At 45.1% G+C, this 17,297-nt stretch overlaps 1 protein-coding gene across 1 annotated transcript in view; it reads left to right on the forward strand.

Moving 5' to 3' along the window:
* Positions 1-17,297, forward strand: part of PEX14 (peroxisomal biogenesis factor 14) — a 118,717-nt gene that overhangs the window by 44,923 nt on the left and 56,497 nt on the right. Inside the window, exon 3 of the mRNA XM_060758903.2 lies at positions 8,040-8,124. Within this exon, the coding sequence (XP_060614886.2) occupies positions 8,040-8,124 (85 nt within the window). The remainder of the gene's footprint in view (positions 1-8,039; positions 8,125-17,297) is intronic.

Genomic DNA, 17,297 nt, shown 5'->3' on the forward strand with positions numbered 1-17,297 from the left:
TCCCAATGACCACCAGTAAATACTATGTTTTCTGATGGTGTTTGGTGACCCCTTTGACACCCCCTCACAACCCCCTCGGGGGTCCCGACCCCCAGGATGAGAAACACTGGTCCAAGGTAAGGTTCGGCAAAGTCCAAAAACAAAGTCCACTCTTCTTTAACAAAATCCAAAGAACCAGGAAACTTTGACCCAAGGCATGAGTATACAATCACCAGAGACCAAGAGTCAAACCATGAAGCAAGAAATCCTTAAACATGAATCTTCCAGGCAAAACTTCCATGAGACAAGAACAAGAACTTAGCAGGATTTTAAACAATGCTTCATGTGACTATATTTCCCATGCTCAGAACTTTTATTGCCGCGTTAAGCAATTCCCAGCACTCAGGAATTGGTTTTGCCTTCCTCTTATCTTTTTCTGCCGGAGTCTGGCAGAATGCCGAAGGCCTTGGTCAAGCTGCCTGTTTTGGCTAATTTCCACCCGTCTGTCTATATGCTCATTCTCTGCATCAATACCATTGCCATCTTGAACCTCATTGACACCATTCCCCACATCCAAAGCACCCTGATCCTGAAACACAATCACAGGCTGAACTCCAACACATTCATTCATCCTAGTTTTGAGGAAACGCTGACATTTCAGGTCATTCTTCTGCACCAATCCAAAATGGAATTCTCCACATTCGTACTGCTCCAATTTCAAAGTGATTTTTCATCTAGTTATACTTTAAAAGCTTTTACAAATGAGAGAGAAGAAAGAAGGAGAGATAGAAGGGAGGAAATAAATAAATACCAACGCCAATTCCATGCAGATCAATATGGCTTATCTATATAAATAAAAATGTAAATGTTCGTTTGTGGGATTAACATAACTCAAAAACCACTGGGCGAATTGACACTAAATTTGGACACTATACCCCTAACAGACCAACAAGTGACCATCACTCATAATCCACCCCCCCCCCCAAAACAGTAGAAGCGACTTTTAAACCCCCCCCCCCCAAAAAAAATTAAATGACGATACAGGGGGGAAAAGGGAAGAGGGAGGGAAGGAAGAGGGAGAGAAGGAAGGGGAGAAAGAAAGAAAGAAAAGAAAGAAAGAAAGAAGGAAAGAGAGAAGGAAGGAAGGAGAGAGGTAGAGAAGGAAGAAAGGAAAGATGAAGGAAAAGAAAAAGAGGGGAAGGAAAGAAAGAGGTAGAGAAGGAAGGAGACAAGGAAAGAAAAAAGGAAAGGAAGGAAAGAGGGAGCGAAGGAAGGAGGGAAAGAAGAAAAAGAGAGAGGGAAGGAAAGAAAAGGAAGAAAGAGAGAAGTAAGGATGGAAGCAAAAAGCAAAGGAAGGAAGGAAAGACGCAGAGAAGGAAGAAAGGAGAGAAAGAGAGAAGGAAGGAAAGAAGGAAATAGAGAAGTAAGGATGGAAGCAGAAAGCAAAGGAAGGAAGGAAAGAGGTAGAGAAGGAAGGAAGGAGAGAAGAGAAGAAGAAAAAGGAAAGGAAGGAAGGAGGGAGTGAAAGGAGAGAAAGAGGGAGGGAAGGTTGGCCACAGCAACCTGTGGCGGGTACAGCTTGTGTGTGTGTGTGTGTGTGTGTGTGTGTAGGCTTGGGCACAGATCTGTTTTTGTGCCTGTGACAATGGCGGGACGGAAAGCAGGGCCTCCCCGGAGGATCTTAATCTCCGCAGTGGTTCATAGGGGGAGATACATTCGGACAGGTAATTTGGGCCAAGGCCGTTTAGGGCTTTATAGGCCAAAGCCAGCACTTTGAATTGTGCCCGGTAGCAAACTGGCAGCCAGTGGAGCAGGCGTAACATGGGAGTTGTATGCTCCCTGTATGCCGCCCCAGTTATTAACCTGGCTGCCTCTTGTTGGACTATTTGAAGCCTCCGAGCAGTCTTCAAAGGCAACCCCACGTAGAGTGCGTTGCAGTATTCTATCCTAGATGTAACGAGAGCATGGACCACCGTGGCCAAGTCTGACTTCCCAAGGTACGGGCGCAGCTGGCGCATAAGTTTTAATTGTGTGAACGCTCCCCTGGCCACCGCTGCAACCTGGGATTCCAGGCTCAGTGATGAATCCAGGAGAACTCCCAAACTGCGAACCTGTGCCTTCAAGGGGAGTGTGGCCCCGTCCAGCACAGGTTGCCACCCTATACCCTGTCCGGCCTTGTGACTGACCATGAGGACCTCTGTCTTGTCTGGATTCAACTTCAATTTGCTCGCCCTCATCCAGACTGTCACAGCAGTTTAGGACTTGGACAGCCTCCTTAGCATCTGGTGGAAATGAGTGATAGAGTTGGACCTCATCTGTGTACAGATGGCATTGAACTTCAAAAGTCCGGATGATCTCACCCAGCGGCTTCATGTAGATGTTAAACAACATGGGGGACAATGTTGAGCCCTGCGGGACCCCACAGGACAATGGCCATAGGGCCGAGCAGGAGTCCCCCAGCAACACCTTCTGGGTACGGCCCTCCAGGAAGGACTGGAGCCACTGCAGAACAGTCCCTCCAAGAGCCATCCCTGCAAGGCGCCCCAGAAGGATACCATGGTCTACGGTATTGAAGGCTGCTGAGAGGTCCAGGAGAACCAACAGGGACACACTCCTCCCCTTGTCGAGTTCTCTGCGGAGATCATCCACTAAGGCGACCATGGCTGTCTCCATTCCATGTCCCGGTCTGAAACCCGACTGTGACGGATCCAGATAATCAAGCCAACCCCAACCGGGACCACCTTCCACATGGAAACCAATGCCCTCACTGCGGGAGAAGATACAGATCAAGAATAGGACTCCACTGTCACCTACGGACCCACCACCAATACCCCGATCCTGGAAGACTTTCCTACTCGGACAACAAGGGATTGCCTAAGTAAAGTATTAAGAAATGTCGTGATTTCAGTCTACTTTTGCTATCACAAGTGGAAATGAAATTGTCACCCATCTTTGTCCTACTCCCACTCTTGTTATATATGAAATAATATCCTCTATCCGTAAGTCATTCACGATGAGATCTGAGCCTTAGGCTGTTTTGGATTTTCAAAAGTTTGCCAAAACATATTGGTGTTGAATGGTACTGGAACGTAACCCTATTCCTTCCATGTTCTTTCTGCCCCAAATACCGCGTTTCCTGTAAAAGAATCATTCCCAGGAACACATTGGCTTAGTTAACTGCGGTATACCTGAAGACAGATCTAAATTATCTAATTTTTCTGAAGTCTGCTCCAGAGCTGGAAATATTTCCCCCGCAGACCTAGCAGCGGATTTCTCTGACAACCTGTATGTCTCTGCGTAAGAGAGAGAAAGAGAAAGAGAGAGAGAAAGGGGGGAGAGGGAATCTTCCTTTCGAAGCTATAATTTTGTAATGTCATTTTCAATCAATAGACCTTTAGCAAAAAGATGAGACAGATGATGGAGGAGGCCCTTTAAATAATTTAGCTCTTGTTAATGGAGCGATTTCATTTTTTTGATAGAATGGCTTTATTGAAAAGTAGATTTTTGCTCGCCGTCTTCCTGCTCTGCAGTCCATCCACCTTTGTGGGGGGGGGGGGGGGGGGAATCAACAAATGTTTGTGTTTAGCCAAGGCAGTGCTCAGAAAGCTCTTTGATTCTTTTCGGTTTCATCTCTAGATTGTACTATTAGTTTATGGGGAAATTACATCTTTGCACATAAGAGGTGAAGTTTTTGTTTCGTAAAGTCAGCAAGACATTGGGTCTTTTTCTGCAACCCTGGAAATACATTTATCAGCCAATATTTGGTACCCAGATTTCTTGATAAAGAAGCTGGGGGGTAAACAATTCACTGCCTCCTTGATTTCCTGGGCTATATCTTTCTATACATTAAAGTGTACATATGTATGTTCCACAAATCCCAGTGGGATTCCTTCCCAGGTAATCCTCAGAGCTCAAAATCCTTGTCTGTTTTTAAGATAAAAAGCACACGTGTATGTTTTAGATGGATTAGGAACCAGCTGATTTTCCCTGTAATAGGCAGTAAGAGCACCTAAAGCTTCGGAGAGCTTCTGTTCAACCATTTCAAAGCTCCCTGCTTGGGCGGTGATGGCATGATTGTCAGCATAGATGAAACTCTTTGTCCCTTCTGGCGGTGGCTGGTCATTTGTGTAAACGTTAACAATTGGTGGAGCAAGCTGGTTTTCCCTGTAACAGGCAGTAAGAGCACCTAAAGCTTCAGAGAGCCCTCAATGACCATCTAGGTCAGTGGTTCTCAACCTGTGGGTCCCCACATGTTTTGGCCTTCAACTCCCAGAAATCCTAACAGCTGGTAAACTGGCTGGGATTTCTGGGAGTTGTAGGCCAAAACACCTGGGGTCCCACAGGTTGAGAACCACTGATCTAGATCTATATAGTGACCTTAGGAGGCCCCCAATGACCATCTAGATCAGTGGTTCTCAACCTGTGGTTCCCAGATATTTTGGCTTTCAACTCCCAAAAATCCTAACAGCTGGTAAACTGGATGCGATTTCTGGGAGTTGTAGGCCAAAACACCTGGGGACCCACAGGTTGAGAACCACTGATCTAGATCTATATAGCGATCTTAGATCTAGACCATCTAGATCTGTATAATAACCTTAGGAGCCCCTCAAGGACCATCTAGATCTATATAGTGACCATCTAGATCAGTGGTTCTCAACCTGTGGGTCCCCAGATGTTTTGGCTTTCAACTCACAGAAATCCTAACAGCTGGTAAACTGGCTGGGATTTCTGGGAGTTGTGGGCCAAAACACCTGGGGACCCACAGGTTGAGAACAACTGATCTAGGTCTATATAGTGATCTTAGGAGGCCCTCAAGGACCATCTAGATCTATATAATAACCTTAGGAGGCCCTCAAGGACCATCTAAATCAATATAGTGACCTTAGGAGGCCCTCAGTGACCATCTAGATCAGTGATTCTCAACCTGTGGGTCCCCAGATGTTTTGGCCTTCAACTCCCAGAAATCCTAACAGCTGGTAAACTGGCTGGGATTTCTGGGAGTTGTGGGCCAAAACACCTGGGGACCCACAGGTTGAGAACAACTGATCTAGGTCTATATAGTGATCTTAGGAGGCCCTCAAGGACCATCTAGATCTATATAATAACCTTAGGAGGCCCTCAAGGACCATCTAAATCAATATAGTGACCTTAGGAGGCCCTCAGTGACCATCTAGATCAGTGATTCTCAACCTGTGGGTCCCCAGATGTTTTGGCCTTCAACTCCCAGAAATCCTAACAGCTGGTAAACTGGCTGGGATTTCTGGGAGTTGTAGGCCAAAACACCTGGGGACCCACAGACTGAAAATCACTGATCTGAAAGCTTTTGAGAATTTGGGCCTTAGCAAGCATTCTGGTCTTTTCCCCCGAACAGTGAGGCCCATCAGAAGAGTTGCAAAAGGAACAAGTGATTCATCTAAAGAGCAAAGTACCTCCTGATATGTCGGCACGTCTCTGTGCCTGCTTATTCGGACATCCTTCTTCTGGTTCAGCACATTTTCCCCCCTGCGGTTATTAATTTGCGCCGTTTATCCTCCTGCATCTGGCGCGGCGAGACCCACGCCGCTTAAATGTGCAATTTCCCTATCGCTGGCGTTTCCAGCGCGACGCTTCGAGAGGGGGTATAAACAAGACCAAAGTGCCACTTTATGTGTCGCGGAGAGAAGTGGGTGGGTTCCATATTATTTTACGACCGGCAATGATGGAATGCTAAACTTTCCAAAGAGGGTTCCTGGTGTGCCGTCCCCCCCAATACGTACCGGTACCGCTTCTCCTTAGTCTCTGAAGTATGCTGGGACTTGGTCAAATTTCCCGTCAAAATGGGAATTTCGCCTCCCTCCCAAATTCATTTATCATGCTCTTTAAAAAGGTGTTTTTCTGCGTTACCTGGTGTCTAAATTGGATTGGCTCATTTATGCTGTTCTTTGCTGTATCCCCCCATGCTTTTCTTAAATGAATTAGTAATGACAGCATACTCCATCATACCTCTCTGCAGCCACTTTAAGGGGGAAGCCGGGTGATCTAAACCTTTTAACCTATTAAAGATGATTTCCCCCAATTGAATCAGACCCACCGCAGGTGTAATAACTAATCATTTCAACTACACCTCCTATTATGTTTTTTTAAGCCATTATGCATGTTGGATAGATGATAATTCATGTTTATTGCATTGTCCGATGGATCCGTTTTGCCTACACTCGCCTGATTAATGTATTTAAAGAAATAAGAGATGCAATTTGAAAGGGGGGGGAAAGAAGTACACATGCACACATACAATGTTGATGGAATGCACCCAGGACTACATCAAAAGGGCCATTAAAACCCATCAAAAGGCTGCTCTTTGACCCGAGATGCATATTTGAGAACCAGGTGATGACAGGCACTCGCTTGAGTTATGGCCAGACGTTTGGGTTGGGTTCTTTCCCCGCTCAAAGCTCTGTACGTCAGAATAAATCTTCCCAGCTTTTCTTGAAGATACGATGGTTCAAAAGATCGTAGTTCCCATCAAACCACCACCTTCCTGCTCTCTTCTAAGAAACTAAATGGCAATGGAAGACGTGGCCAGAATCCATGAATGAAAACAATGCTTTGGTTAGTTTGCGAGATGTGAAGTTTAGAGGCCATCCCAATGTCCACAATTTTGGAAGGCAGCTCTTGCGCTTGTTATGGAAATAGGAGGAATGCCCACTGGTCTGTCTATCTCCACCTCCACCTCCACCAACCCATCCATCTATTTATCTTGCCTTTCTCTCCATCAGATGAAGGCAGTATACATGTCCTTTTCCAGGCTCATGCCTATCTATCTATTCATCCATCCATCCATCCATCCATCCATCCATCCATCCATCCTTTCTCTCCATCAGATGAAAGCAGTATCCATGTCTGTGCCCATGTCCGTCTATCTATCTTGCCTTTCTCTCCACCAGACGAAGGCAGTACACATGTCCATGCCCATACCCATGCCATGTTCATGTCCATGTCCATATCCATGTCCATATCTATCTGTCTGTCTGTCTGTCTGTCTATCTATCTATCTTGCCTTTCTCTCCATCAGATGAACGCAGTACACATGTCCATACCCATATCCATGTCCATATCTATCTGTCTATCTATCTATCTATCTATCTTGCCTTTTTCTCTATCAGATGAAGGTAGTATACATGCCCATACCCATGCCATGTCCATGTCCATATCTGTCTGCCTGCCTGCCTGCCTGTCTATCTTGCCTTTCTCTCCATCGGATGAAGGCATCCAGTGGATGGCCATGCTCATGCCTATCTATTGATCTATCTGTCTGTCTGTCTTGCCTTTTTCTCCACCAGAAGAAAGCAGTATACATGCCCATGCCATGTCCATGTCCATATCTGTCTGTCTGTCTGTCTGAATACCTATCTATCTATCTACCTATCTATCTATCTTGCTATTCCCTCCATCAGATGAAAGCAGTGTCCATGTCCCTGCCTGCCTGTCCGTCCATCTGTCCGTCCGTCCATCCATCTATCTATCTTGCCCCTCTCTCCACCAGGCACTATATATCTGTCTGTCTGTCTGTCTCTGTCTATCTATCTATCTATCTATCTATCTATCTATCTATCTATCTATCTTGCCGTTCTCTCCATCAGATGAAAGCAATGTCCATGTCTGTCTGTCTGTCTGTCTGTGTATCTATCTATCTATCTATCTATCTTGCCTTTCCTTCCATCAAATAAAGGCAGTATGCATGTCCATGTCCGTCTGTCAGTCTATAACCCACCCGTCTATCTTGCCTTTCTCTCTAACAGATGAAGGCCGTATATATGGTCCCCTTCCTTCCTATTTTTGTCTTCAGAACAACCATATGAGGCATCTAAGAAACAATATAAACCCAAAGTTGATCCCAGTGAGTTTCAGGGAGGAGCAGAATCCCTGAATCCTGGGATCTTCGCACTAGAAAGGGTTCTATGGCCTTTCAGCTAAGTTACGCTGCTAAGCTTTCCTATTTAATGCTTTGCATGAGGTTTTAAAAACTGGACTTTGCGTGTCGCTTTCCTTAAAGATCTCCTGTTTCCCTCTCTGCCCCATAGATCGCAACGGCCGTGAAGTTTCTACAGAACAGCCGGGTCCGCCAGAGTCCGCTCGCAACAAGAAGATCATTCCTCAAGAAGAAAGGTACCTGATCGCAATGCTTTCTGCCTTCTATCGCAAAGCTGTCTTTCCTCATCTTTTTCTAAACGTTCTCCAGACCCTTCCTTCCGCCTTTCCCCCCTCGCCTTGATGTCTCCCTGACCTCGTGCTCTCTTGAACCCTGGGAGAGCTTCTCACCCATCTTTTGGGCAACCGTCGCATTTTTTCCGTTGCAAAAGGTAAAGGGAGTATTCAAAGCAGTACGCAAAGTAGACATTCCTCCTCAGGCTCTCAGTTGCTTATTGTGATGAGTGGACATGACAGGAAATAAGGAGAAACCGTTGCTCGGAAATCTCAGCATCGAAGTAAAATGTGTTACTATATCACTCTTTCACTCTTAAATCTTCTATCAATTGGTGGGAATGTGTACTCTGTCCACTTTTTTAGCAGTCAAGAGTAGGGTTGTGTGCAAATCCTGTTTCCTTTGGTACCACCGGCATCTTTGGGAGCACAAAACAGGAAGCCCACTCCTGAATGAGAAGCTGGAGCAGACAGAGGGGAACTCACTCCACTCTGCAAGGACGTTGCCCAGGGGACACCCGAATATTTACCATCCTGTGGGAGGCTTCTCTCATGTCCCCTCATGGGAAGCTGGAGCTGACAGATAGGAACTCACCCTGCTCCCCGAATTTGATCCAATCATCCTCTTGATCAGCAGTTCTTCTGGTGTGAAAGAATTGACTGTCTTCAAGGACGTTACCCAGGGTGCACCTGGATGTGTTACCATCCTGTGGGAGGCTTCCCTCATGTCTCTGCATGAGAAACTGGGGCTGACAGATGGGAGCTCACCCCACTCCCTGGATTCAAACCGCCAACCTTTCGGTCAGAAGTCCTTCTAGTGTGAGAGAATTGACTGTCTGCAGGGATGTTGCCCAGGGGATGTCCAGATATTTTACCATCCTGTGGGAGGCTTCTCCCTTGTCCACTCTTAGGAAGCTGGAGCTGATAGATGGGAGCTCACCCCGCTCCCCGGATTCAAACCACCATCCTTTTGGTCAGCAGGATTTAATCCATTGCCCACTGGGGGCTTTATTATTTACATGACAGGAGTAAATAATAATATAATATAATGCAATATAATATCTTGTATATACATATAATATTGATAATATTATAATGTAATACAATATAATACTACTACTACTAATATATATTTTATATTACATGTAATATTACTAATAATATTACGGTATAACAGTATAGTACAATATAGTAATACAGAATGCTAATATTGTGCTATGCTAATAATATAATACATTGTATTTACATATTCCTTGTCGGCTGCTCTGAGAAGGGCGGCATAGAAAGGTCGTAAATAAATAACTAATAAATATAATAGTTTCCTCAATATCAGATCGTTTTCGAGGACCAAGTTTATTCGACAAATTAGGTCGAGATGGGTTGGAGCGACATCAATTGCATTGCGCCTCCGTCAGGTAACTGAATCAAAGAAGCCTTTATTGCAAAGACAGGGAGACCAATATACTTGAAAGCAGTATGTTTGAATGGCTGGTGCTTTGTGACCCGGGCCAAGAGCAGCTCGAGTCGCCAACTTCCGTCTTTCTGTACCCGGCTCTTTCGTGGTCTTTGCTGCGGGGTTGGTCAGCTGCAGGTGAAACGGTCAACGGCTTCAGAAGGCGGCCGGGCCTTGCAATGAAGAGCGGGCAAAAGACGGGGTCGGGCGGAGGTTACATTTGGGGTCAGCCCGCCTTTCAGCATCTCAAAGGGCAAGCGATTGACTGCCGAGCCCTTTCAGACGCCAAGAGGAGCCCGGGCATCTCGGTAAATTCAGCCTCGTTTTTGCAACAGATGGACGCTGCTCCGTCTCTGACCCTTCCGCCGTCATTCGGTCGCCTTTCTCTTTAAAGAAAAGAAAAGCCTCCAAAGCCTGCTGGTGCATTTTGCAAAAGGGGAAAAGGTTCAAGTCTGTCCACCCCAAGGGTTTCTCACTCGCCTTTTCCGACCTGCATTTTCAGAACTTCTTCCCTTACGTTTTCCTCCTTGCGACAACAGTAACTACCCTCCTGAAACCACCCTCCAATGCAAATATAGCTTTATCAGATATTTTAAGGGCTGGGTCTTGTTTAGAATGGTAAACCCATTATATGATAGTCCTCTAGCCACTTGGAGATAGACATGCCTTTTAAAAACATAGGAATGGCCCCAAAGATTAACAAGTTACTGTCAACAGGAGTGTGCTGTATATACTCGAGTATAAGCCAATCCGAATATAAGCCGAGGCACCTAATTTTACCACGAAAAATCTGGGAAAACGTATGGAACCTATTATTATGATTACATTTTTTTCTATTATTGTTATTTTTACATTTCCAGTATTTTACTTTATTATTATTATTATTATTATTATTATTATTATTATTTGAAACACAACAAGATGAGTCCACAGCAGACAAGATCACTCTGCTGGCTGTTGCATTAGATCACACGTCGGACACTTTATTATTATTATTATTATTATTATTATTATTATTATTATTTGAAACACAACAAGATGAGTCCACAGCAGACAAGATCACTCTGCTGGCTGTTGCATTAGATCACACATCAGGCACTTTATTATTATTATTATTATTATTATTATTATTTGAAACACAACAAGATGAGTCCACAGCAGACAAGATCACTCTGCTGGCTGTTGCATTGGATCACACGTCGGACACTTTATTATTATTATTGTTATTATTATTTGAAACACAACAAAATGAGTCCACAGCAGACAAGATCACTCTGCTGGCTGTTGTATTGGATCACACGTCGGACACTTCCCAAGTGTCTAGGACTGTCGAATAATGTGTGCAGATCCCAGTAAGGATGGTAATCTTGTCAGCACCAATTGTGTTTAAGTGCAGGGCAAGGTCTTGAGGCACTGCACCCAGTGTGCCGATCACCACTGGGACCACCTTGACTGGCTTGTGCCAGAGTCTTTGCAGTTCGATCTTTATTATTATTATTATTATTATTATTATTATTATTATTATTATTATTGATCTTTATTATTTGACAATTGGGGTACACACTTCCTAGCTGTCAAAACCATCTTTTGGAACTTTTTTGCTTCCGGGGCTGCCGTCTCGCCGCTCTGTTCCTTCTCTCTATTCCTTTCCCTTTCTCTCTCTCTCTCGCTCATATTTTTCCCCCTTGAAATATGCGGACCTACGGGGAGTAATTAATCATAAAAGCTTTGGGATTTCAACTCTATCATCAAAGCAATGAAGCAGAGGAAAGCTGAGCCTAAAAGCTGCGCTGATTACCCGCGGTAACCTGAGACGAAATCTATAGTTGCCGAGAGAGATCCTTTAGCGCCTCCTTTTCTTCTGTTCCGTCTCCCCCCCAAAAGCACAATTCAAGCAAGGCGCCCCGGGATATAATGCCTTATTATCACCGCCTGTGCATTGTATCTTTGTTGCATTCCTCTCATTTGCAAAAAGTGTTTAGAAGCAATTTTGTGACGAACATCTCGGGTGTTTTCGTGCCACGTTTCCCGATTGACCAGCTTTGCCGAACCTTTTTTTTGTTGTTGTAAATATCTGGAGCTTCATCTAATCTGTTTAATTTTACTAAATCCCTGGCTGGGAAGAAGCAAAGGTTTGGAGGGAAGAAGAAGGGAGAGGGAGAAGTCAACAGGGGACGCTGGCAGAGGAGGCCAGCGAAGAGAGACGCTGACCCGATTAAAGCGCCTAATGAATTACTCGGCTAATGATTACCAAAGTGAGGAGCGGGCGAAACCCACACACATCACCCTGTTTGATGCAGGCGACCCTCCCCTCCCTGTTTCTATTTGTCTGCCCTTTGCATTAATTGTTTGCAACGTGTCATTGTGTCTTCAAGCAGCGCTTCTTGTAAGTCAGAGCTCCGTCCAGAGTGACTCCCAGGTATTCGGATGTGCTGCAATGCTCCAGTGGGATTCCTTCGCAGGTCATCCCCAGAGCTTGAGATGCTTGTCTGTTCTTAAGGTGAAAAGCACATGTCTGCGTTTTAGATGTGTTAGGAATTAAATTGTTTTTCCTGTAATAGACAGTAAGAGCACCTAAAGCTTCAGAGAGCTTCTTTTCAACCATTTCACCGCTTGAGCGGTGATGGCATAATCGTCACCATAGATGAAACTCACTGTCCCTTCTGCAGTAGCTGGTCATTTCTGGACATGTTAAACATTGATAGATTTCCCTGTAATAGGCAAAAAGAGTGTCTAAAGCTTCAGAGAGCTTCTATTCAGCCATTTCAAGGCTCCCTGCTTGAGTGGTGATGGCACGATCGTCAGCATAGAGGAAACTCTGTCCCTTCTGGCAGTGGCTGGTCATTTGTGTAAATGTTAAACATTAATGATGCAAGCTGGTTTTCCCTGTAATAGACAGTAAGAGCACCTAAAGCTTCGGAGTGCTTCTTTTCAACCATTTCAAAGCTCCCTGCTTGGGCAGTGATGGCATCATCAGTATAGATCATTAGTACAGAGGAAACTCTCTGCCCCTTCTAGCAGTGGCTGGTCATTTGTGTCGATGTTAAACATTGATAGAGCAAACACAGTCCCCTAAGGCAGAATGTTCTTCTGTTTTCACCATCTGCTTCTCTGGCCCTTAAACTCAACAAAAAAGCTCCTGTTTTGTAGCAGATTCCCTATGAAGTGGGTGAGGTGGTAGTAGCTAGGTAGATAGATAGATAGATAGATAGATAGATAGATACCTATCTACCTGTTGATCTCCATCTATCTATCTATCTATCTATCTATCTATCTATCTAGATAGATAGATAGATAGATGGATATAGATCAGCGGGTACATAGGTAGGTAGGTACAAGTTGGTGGGTGGATGGATGGGTGGGTGAGTGAGTGAGTGGATGGTTGGATGAATAGGTTGGTAGGTAGCTAAATACATAGGTAGATGGTTCTGATAGATAGATCAACAGGTAGGTAGGTACAAGTAGGTGGGTGGATGTATGGATTGGTGGATGAGTGAGTGGATGGTTGGATGAATAGGTTGGTAGGTAGGTAAATACATAGGTAGATGGTTCTGATAGATAGATCAACAGGTAGGTAGGTACAAGTTCGTGGGTGCATGTATGGATGCGTGGGTGAGTGAGTGGATGGTTGGATGAATAGGTTGGTAGGTAGGTAAATATGTAGGTAAACAGTTAGGCTAGATAGATCAACAGGTAGGTAGGTACAAGTTGGTGGGTGGATGTATGGATGGGTGGGTGAGTGAGTGGATGGTTGGATGAATCGGTTGGTAGGTAGGTAAATACGTAGGTAAACAGTTCTGATAGATAGATGAACAGGTAGGTAGGTAGGTAGGTAGGTAGATACAAGTTGGTGGGTGGATGGGTGAGTGAGTGGATGGTTGGATGAATAGGTTGGTAGGTAGGTAAATAGGTAGGTAGACGGTTCTGATAGATAGATAGATAGATAGATAGATAGATAGATAGATAGACAGGCAGACAGGCAGACAGGCAGACAGGTGGGTAGGTACAAGTTGGTGGGTAGATGGATGGGTGGGTGGGTGGGTGGGTGGATGGTTGGATGAATAGATTGGCAGGTAGGTAAATAAGTAGGTAGATGGTTTTGATAGATAGATAGATCAACAGGTAGGTAGGTAGGTAGGTAGGTACAAGTTGGCTGGTAGGTGGATGGATGGATTGTTGCATGGATGGATGGATGGGTGGATAGGAAGTAGATAGATTTCTGCTTTCCAAAATAGTTGCAATATACAACAATTGTTACCGTTCAAAGCAAAGAACATTGTGGAAAGAGAAGAAGCTAACTTACTTGGAGATATAGAGGGAAATTTCCTATGTTGCTGTCACACTTGTTGTTTTCCCAGTTTGAGACTCAAGGCATTTGACAAGATTCAAAGAATCGCTAGAAATTCACTGCACCAAGGATCTTCAAACAAGTAAACTATTTCCAAAAATTAAAATAGGTGTAAGATAAGCCCTCAAAATGACAGCACGACAAAAAGAACGGATAGGAAACCTAACACGTCCCATCTAAACAATCAGTCTTCAATGGTTTGTTGAAACGGAAAGGTCTTCACCTATTTTAGGAAAAGAGTAGAGAGATACAGAAATTTTAGACATCTAAGACTCGATTGCTAATGGTGAGGAATGCTGGGAGTGTTCGTAGATGGACCTTTGGCTTCCTGTGGCCTTGTGTGAGTGACCTCAAGCCGTGGATGTCCACCTGGACCAGACCTTCTGCTCCAAGAAGGTACCAGAGAACTATCTCCCTGCCTGGAAGGAGAGAGATCTCTCAGTCTTTTAGATGGGAGAAAGGTGGCTGCGAGACTTTGATAGATTTAGACCATTTTATGGAAGAGGATAAATCTGCGGCTTCCAGTTTTTATTAACTGCAGATCAACGCCGAGGGAGTCTATTGCTTTCATGTCCTCTGTGCGCGCTTCTTGTCGGGATTCGATTGACTACTGCGGGAAGAAGTGGCTGTCGGATCTGATCGATGGAGATTTGGGCTTTTGTGAGGACAGCGAGGATGGAAGTGGAACAAATGTGAACACCGGATGCCCAAATAATGGAGAAGGTGATCCAAAGAGAGCCATTAGATCAAATTGGTAAAGCAAGAGCTGTCAGGGCTTTGAATCTGCAGGGATGGTGGCATCATCTACTGCCAACAAAGTTGAGGTTTCTTTGTCTCCTGAAATAATAATAATAATAATAATAATAATAATAATAATAATAATAAAAACTTTATTTATATTTTGCTCTATCTCCCTGAGGGGACTCAGGGCGGATTCCAGAGCACATATACTGCAAACATTCAATGCCGTTATACAATTGACAAGGGCAGACAGTACAGAAACAGAGGTACAGGCTTCCTCTCTTTCCATCTATAGCATCTGGATGCTGTGCTCAACTCCGGCCACAGGCTAGTTGTGCATCTTCCATGCTGAGGAGCTTTTGTTGTCTGTAGACCTCCTGATTGAATCGTCATGTCCTTATGGGTGGCTTTTGTACCTTCCCACTTAAGGCGGTATCTATTTATCTACTCACATTGCTGTTTTTGATACACTAGCTGAGCAGAAGCTGGGGTGATGGTGAGGAGCTCACCCCCACCTGGGCTTGAGCTGTCAACTTTTCAATTGACAAGATTTTCTGCAGCTGGTGGTTAACCCGCTGTGCTAAAGCCTGGCCCTAAGGAGCTGTCACTAGTTAACCCACAGTGCTAAGGACCGGCCCTAAGGAGCTGCAGCTGGTGGTTAACCCACTGTGCTAAAGCACGGTCCTAAGGAGCTGCAGCTGGCGGTTAACCTGCTGTGCTAAATCCCGGCCCTAGGAATCTGCAGCTGGTGGTTAACCTTCTGTGCTAAAGCCCGTCCCTAAGGAGCTGCAGCTGGTGGTTAACCCACTGTGCTAAAGCACGGTCCTAAGGAGCTGCAGCTGGCGGTTAACCTGCTGTGCTAAATCCCGGCCCTAGGAATCTGCAGCTGGTGGTTAACCTTCTGTGCTAAAGCCCGTCCCTAAGGAGCTGCAGCTGGTGATTAACCTGGAGTGCTAAAGTCTGGCCCTAAGGAGCTGCAACTGGTGGTTAACCTGGAGTGCTAAAGCCCGGCCCTAAGGAGCTGCAGCTGGTGGTTAACCCACTGTGCTAAAGCCTGGCCCCAAGGAGCTGCAATTGGTGGTTAACCTGGAGTGCTAAAGCCCAGCCCTAAGGAGCTGCAGCTGGTGATTAACCTGCTGTGCTAAAGCCCGGCTACTAAGGAGCTGCAGCTGGCGGTTAACCCACAGGGCTAAGGCCTGGCCCTAAAAAACTGCAGCTGGCAGTTATCCCGCTGTGCTAAAACCCAGCCCCTAGAATCTGCAGCTGGCAAGGATTTTCCAAGGGACAAGATACATATACAGCTCCATTTATCCAATATATGTGTTCCCAGAAAATTTGGTATCGGAAGCATAGACAACATGGAAAGAGTAGGGATAGATTCTACATATCTTTCAACCAACTTTTAATTCATAACTCAAAATACGTGTGTGCAAAACACAGTCAAAAGGAAAAAGGAATGGCATTAAGCAGAGAAAAAACAGAAGACACCATTGTAAACATTATAATCTATTATAATCTAAATGTATCAAGGGTTTCGGTCCTGGCTGTGAACCTCCCCCAAGAGCCTTTGCCAGTTGGGCAGTCTAATAAATTTAATAAATAAAATAATAATTGCAGAGGGAGCCCGGGGAGAGTTTGTTGTCAAGGCCGCCCCAGGCTCACCCTGGGCCTGTAATAGAGCAAACAAATGGCTCCCAACGGGGTGAAACGCTCTTATTCGGGAAGACAAGTGGAAGGCCAAGGAAATCGGTGCCCTCGTGTGTGTTGCCTTCATCCGTCTGCCTCAACTTGATAGGGAGGATGTGAAGTCAAGGGAAAGGAACCCTAAAACAGCTGGAACTTGTAGTCCAACCTAATGTGATGATCCTGTCTTCTAATAGAATTTTGGCCTCATTCAAGTAATCATAATGATAAGAAAAACAATATGAATAAGAATAGAAATATAAATAAAATCTATACATGTAATAAAAGTTAAAATCTGTATGTGTGTAAGTCGCAGCGTGTCCATTTACACAGAGAAGCTCCCACCTCCACAAACAGCTTAGGAGACACCAGTGGTCCTCCCTCCAATGACATTGTAGGTTGCAATGAATGTCACATCCCAGTGTTCCTTCCTCTCTCCATTGGTATGGAATTTGAAGACCCTGCCCACTGCCTCACCCTTAACCCTTTCCTATAGTGCACAGCAAACAGAGCAGAATTGAGCAGCAACTGAACCTACTGGAGAGGGGTTGACTTAACATGATGGAAGTTGTAGTTCACCCTGTATCAAGACAGAGCACTGTGACCCCCACCAACAATGGACCTAGACCACACAGAACCCCCATGACCAGGTTTGGGGGAATTGACCTTGATTTATAGGAGCTGTAGTTCACATACATCCAGAGAGCACTGGGAACCCAGCTGAAGATGGATCTGGACCAAACTTGCTATGAATTATGGGATTTGCAGTGCCTTTACTCAATTCCAGAGACCACTGCGACTCCCACAAATGATGGACCTGGACCAAACTTGGCGCACAGACCCCCCCCCCCCCCCCAAACTCACTTTACATCCTGGTTCAGTTTGGGGGAGGATGGGCCACGGATGATAGGA

This window comes from Anolis sagrei, chromosome 13, assembly GCF_037176765.1.
Source record: "Anolis sagrei isolate rAnoSag1 chromosome 13, rAnoSag1.mat, whole genome shotgun sequence".
Lineage (NCBI taxonomy): Eukaryota > Metazoa > Chordata > Lepidosauria > Squamata > Dactyloidae > Anolis > Anolis sagrei.